Source organism: Oryzias melastigma, linkage group LG4, assembly GCF_002922805.2.
Source record: "Oryzias melastigma strain HK-1 linkage group LG4, ASM292280v2, whole genome shotgun sequence".
Taxonomy (NCBI): Eukaryota; Metazoa; Chordata; class Actinopteri; order Beloniformes; family Adrianichthyidae; genus Oryzias; species Oryzias melastigma.
Genome location: NC_050515.1, coordinates 14,681,008 through 14,684,612, shown reverse-complemented (window position 1 = coordinate 14,684,612; position 3,605 = coordinate 14,681,008). Strand labels below are relative to the sequence as shown.

The 3,605-nt window shown below is 44.4% G+C and overlaps 1 protein-coding gene across 1 annotated transcript in view; it reads left to right on the top strand.

The window, feature by feature from the left end:
- fcho1 (FCH and mu domain containing endocytic adaptor 1) overlaps positions 1 to 3,605 on the top strand; it is a 48,824-nt gene that overhangs the window by 44,473 nt on the left and 746 nt on the right. Inside the window, exons 19-26 of the mRNA XM_024278634.2 lie at positions 300 to 406; positions 483 to 678; positions 817 to 931; positions 1,137 to 1,292; positions 1,366 to 1,498; positions 1,603 to 1,799; positions 2,056 to 2,120; positions 2,871 to 3,038. Of these exons, the coding sequence (XP_024134402.1) occupies positions 300 to 406; positions 483 to 678; positions 817 to 931; positions 1,137 to 1,292; positions 1,366 to 1,498; positions 1,603 to 1,799; positions 2,056 to 2,120; positions 2,871 to 3,038 (1,137 nt within the window). The remainder of the gene's footprint in view (positions 1 to 299; positions 407 to 482; positions 679 to 816; positions 932 to 1,136; positions 1,293 to 1,365; positions 1,499 to 1,602; positions 1,800 to 2,055; positions 2,121 to 2,870; positions 3,039 to 3,605) is intronic.

Sequence of the window (3,605 nt, the reverse complement as noted above, 5' to 3'; positions counted from 1 at the left end):
TAAAATACATGGATTTTTCAAACCAATTTCAGATATGAAACAATAAATTATGAAATTCAGTCATTCATTAAATTATTCATTGATAATTGTGAAATAAATTAAACCAAATGATGGCTTCTTTTAGACATGATTACTCGAAATCATAATTAGACATATTTGCACTTAAACATACAGTACTTGTATATATCACATTGATTCCATTGTACATAATAGTTGTTTGATTAATTGCTTTATTAAAATGATATAAATGTTGGATTTTGGAGCCAGCTTGTTTGAACCTCGATCTGTCTTTCCATCAGGCTCCAAACACAACTTCAGACAGGACACAGCTGAAGTGGCGGCAGCTGCTCCTCAGAGAGCGTCCCACGCCAAAAGGTCTGCGGGCCGGCTGAGTGGCTGTGAAAGGGTGAGTACCTGTCATTCACAGCGGCTGAACAGAGTTGGCGTGGGGGGGCCATTATTGAAATTTCTGTGTGTTTCAGTCTCGGTCACTGTGTTCTTCTCCACTGCCGGAGCCCGCTCCTTCCTTCACCTCCTCTTCCTCCTCGAGCCCCAGTGAGTGGGGGACTCAGGTCAGAGATAGTGATTGGGGGTGGCAGAACCGTGTGCCCAGTCCTGCTAGAATGGGACAGGCCTCACCTCTGTCCTATCAGCATCAGGATCTTCAGCAGAGGACAAGTAGGTTCAAATCCATCCGGATTTATCTTTAGTTTGAACATCATTTATGAGCTCTGCAGCAGAACAGGATGACCTTCCAAAACGACCTCTTTAAACTTTACATAAAAGAGTCACAATAATCTTGTTTTCTCCCTGCAGTGCATCTCTCCAGAGGTCCCAGTCCCATTTCCTTGAGCGCACAGGAGGCCTGGCCTGTAGCTGCAGCCATAACCGAGTACATCAATGCGTACTTTAAAGGAGGACAGCACAACCGGTCAGCATGATGCTCCTTTACTCAAATAAATACATGCACATGTATGAATTCCCAATGAACTATTGGTGCTTTTTTTAAATTTGTCCCAGAAAACGGCACAGATATTTTATTTTGGCAAAAAAAACAGCATGAAAGACCCCTGGGAACACTTAAAATACATCTTTAATGACTGCCAGCTCATAGTTGTGTTTCCTTCTGTCCTCAGCTGCCTCGTCAAGATCACAGGAGACCTGACCATGTCCTTCCCAGCAGGAATCACTCGCATTTTTTCAGCCAACCCCAACATTCCCATTCTCAGCTTTAGGCTGGTTAACATTTCAAGGATCGATCACTTCTTGCCCAATCAAAAGCTGCTGTACAGGTCAGCTGCACTTTGCCGGTCCATTCCGTCAGCACCCGTGTCGTGTCTTTACCTCTGTGCCGTTTGTCCGCAGTGATCCGTCTCAGAGTGATCCCGACACCAGAGACTTCTGGTTCAACATGCAGGCTCTGCAGCTGCACCTGCAGAGAGAGGCTGAGCTCAACCCCAAGGCTTCGTACTACAACGTCGGCCTGCTCAAGTATCAGGTCAGGATTTCCAAAGAGCCTCATCTTTAGTAGTGACATTTTTAAGCCATTCAACTGTGATTTTCATTATTGCATTCATGGGCTGACTTCCTGTTTCCTTCCAGGTGTCGTCTCAGGACCCGGGCAGAGCTCCTCTCCTGCTGTCGGCCGAGTGTCAGCGGAGCGGCACGGTGACCAGAGTGTCCCTGGATTATCACTGCTGCCCCGCCACGGCGCCCTCCACCCAGCTGACCTCCGTCCAGGTGCTGCTGCCTCTGGACCACACCGCCACAGACGTGCAGTACCAGCCCCCAGCCTCCTGGTAAGCAACGTGAATGTATGGGATCTTTTTTTATTATTATTTTGAAGGAGAGTCAGCTGTAAAACATCCAATCTGCTGAGGTGGAGGCAGTTACAAGCATCTAAATGATAAAGCCACCAATGCAGAGAATTAATTAAGTTCAATTTTAGCTGTGCTGGGTTGATTGTCATTTTCACAAAATGCTGGAAATTTAACCTCTTACTAGCGGGCACATAGCTCCTGTACCCTGAGGTGTAATAATTCCTCTGCTTTACAGGAACGCCGAGGAACGCCGGCTGCTGTGGAAACTGCCTAACCTGTCCCCCACCAACCACAGCAAAGGTCAGAAGCTTCTGGTCTTAACACAATTCCGCTTTGAAATAAAGGAAGGAAGACGTCCGTCTTCAGTACACAAATGTGGCCTAATCAGTTTCACACCTCTGCACTGTGAAGATGCATCTGCTGCTTCAAATGGTTTGAAAATTAAAGTCGGGCTTGAATAATCGGTTTAGGTTCATGGTTAGCTTAACTTATGAACTATTTGCCTTCTATTTTGCTCCTTTGTTTTAAAAAGTGAAGCTTTCCTCTCAACATAGATTAGCAGAAGGGAAATTGCTTGACGGCTTTAGTGATGGATGGGGCGTTAAAAGCAGAAAACAATAAAAACTTTAATCTGTTCTGCTTTATGAGCCAAGAAAAAAAGCAAGAGAAGGTCAGCAGGACTCCAGTTCTCTCCTTAAAGACCCACTTTGATAAAACGCTTTTTTTTTTTTAACATGTTCTTGTGGCATTTTTCTCATGATGGAGGACATATATAAAGACAATTAAGAATAAAGCTGCATTAGAGTATTTTTTTATACAAATCATTGTGAATCAGGAGCAGACACAAAAAAGCTTTTGGAAAAAGTGCCATCCAGTCATGTTCAGCTTCAAGTTTACATTCCAGGTACTTTTTAATCTGAGCATTTCTGTCGTTTTTTGCACGTCTGCATACCTGCCAGGACGTGACGTGTGCAGAACAGTAGTTACTGTTGCCGTGCCAGTACTTCAGTATTTACGAGAGCTCTGTCCTAACAAGCATGTGTCCTGCAGGCTCGGGGACGCTGTGTGCCAGCTGGCAGTGCCTGGAGGTTCCCCGAGGCCCCCCTCCCAGCCTGGCTGTTCAGTTTGTGGGCTCTGGCACGTCGCTGTCAGGCATGGGCGTGGAGCTGGTGGGCAGCCGCTATCGCATGTCGCTGGTCAAGAAGAGGTTTGCCACAGGTGATGACTCGAACCCAAAGCTGAGCTTTTATTGACCTCACTGTAGATTATAAATGTCTCTATTCTCTAGTCTTTAACTTCTATTGTTTTACATTAGTACTGTAGTATTTAATACACTTACCTGATTAATCACGTATTAATAGACTATTGGCATTAGTTGAAACAAGAAAAAGTTCATTCTAAATTTATTTATGCAAATTTTGGGTTAGTTTTCAATTTCATGTAATTGAGGAATTCTTTTATGCGCTTTCTTGACGACTTTTCCTGTAGTTTCAGCTGCAGATTGAAGCATGAAGATAAAATTAGGAAGGGTTGACTTGTCTTTTCAAAGCAGGACAAATGCTCCTGTATCTGAAACCAGTAACTGCTTCATGACTGAGCTGCAGCTGTGCTAAAGGTTGCTAGGAAACAAAGTCACTGCATCGGGTCAAACATTCCTCATAGGTTTCACTTCATAATTACCCCACTCTGTTTGCAATGACGATGTTCACGAGTGACCTTTCCAAAATGTTTGAAGTGGTGCACTGCTCCACATTTCTACACTGACGGTGTTTCTCTTTTCAACAG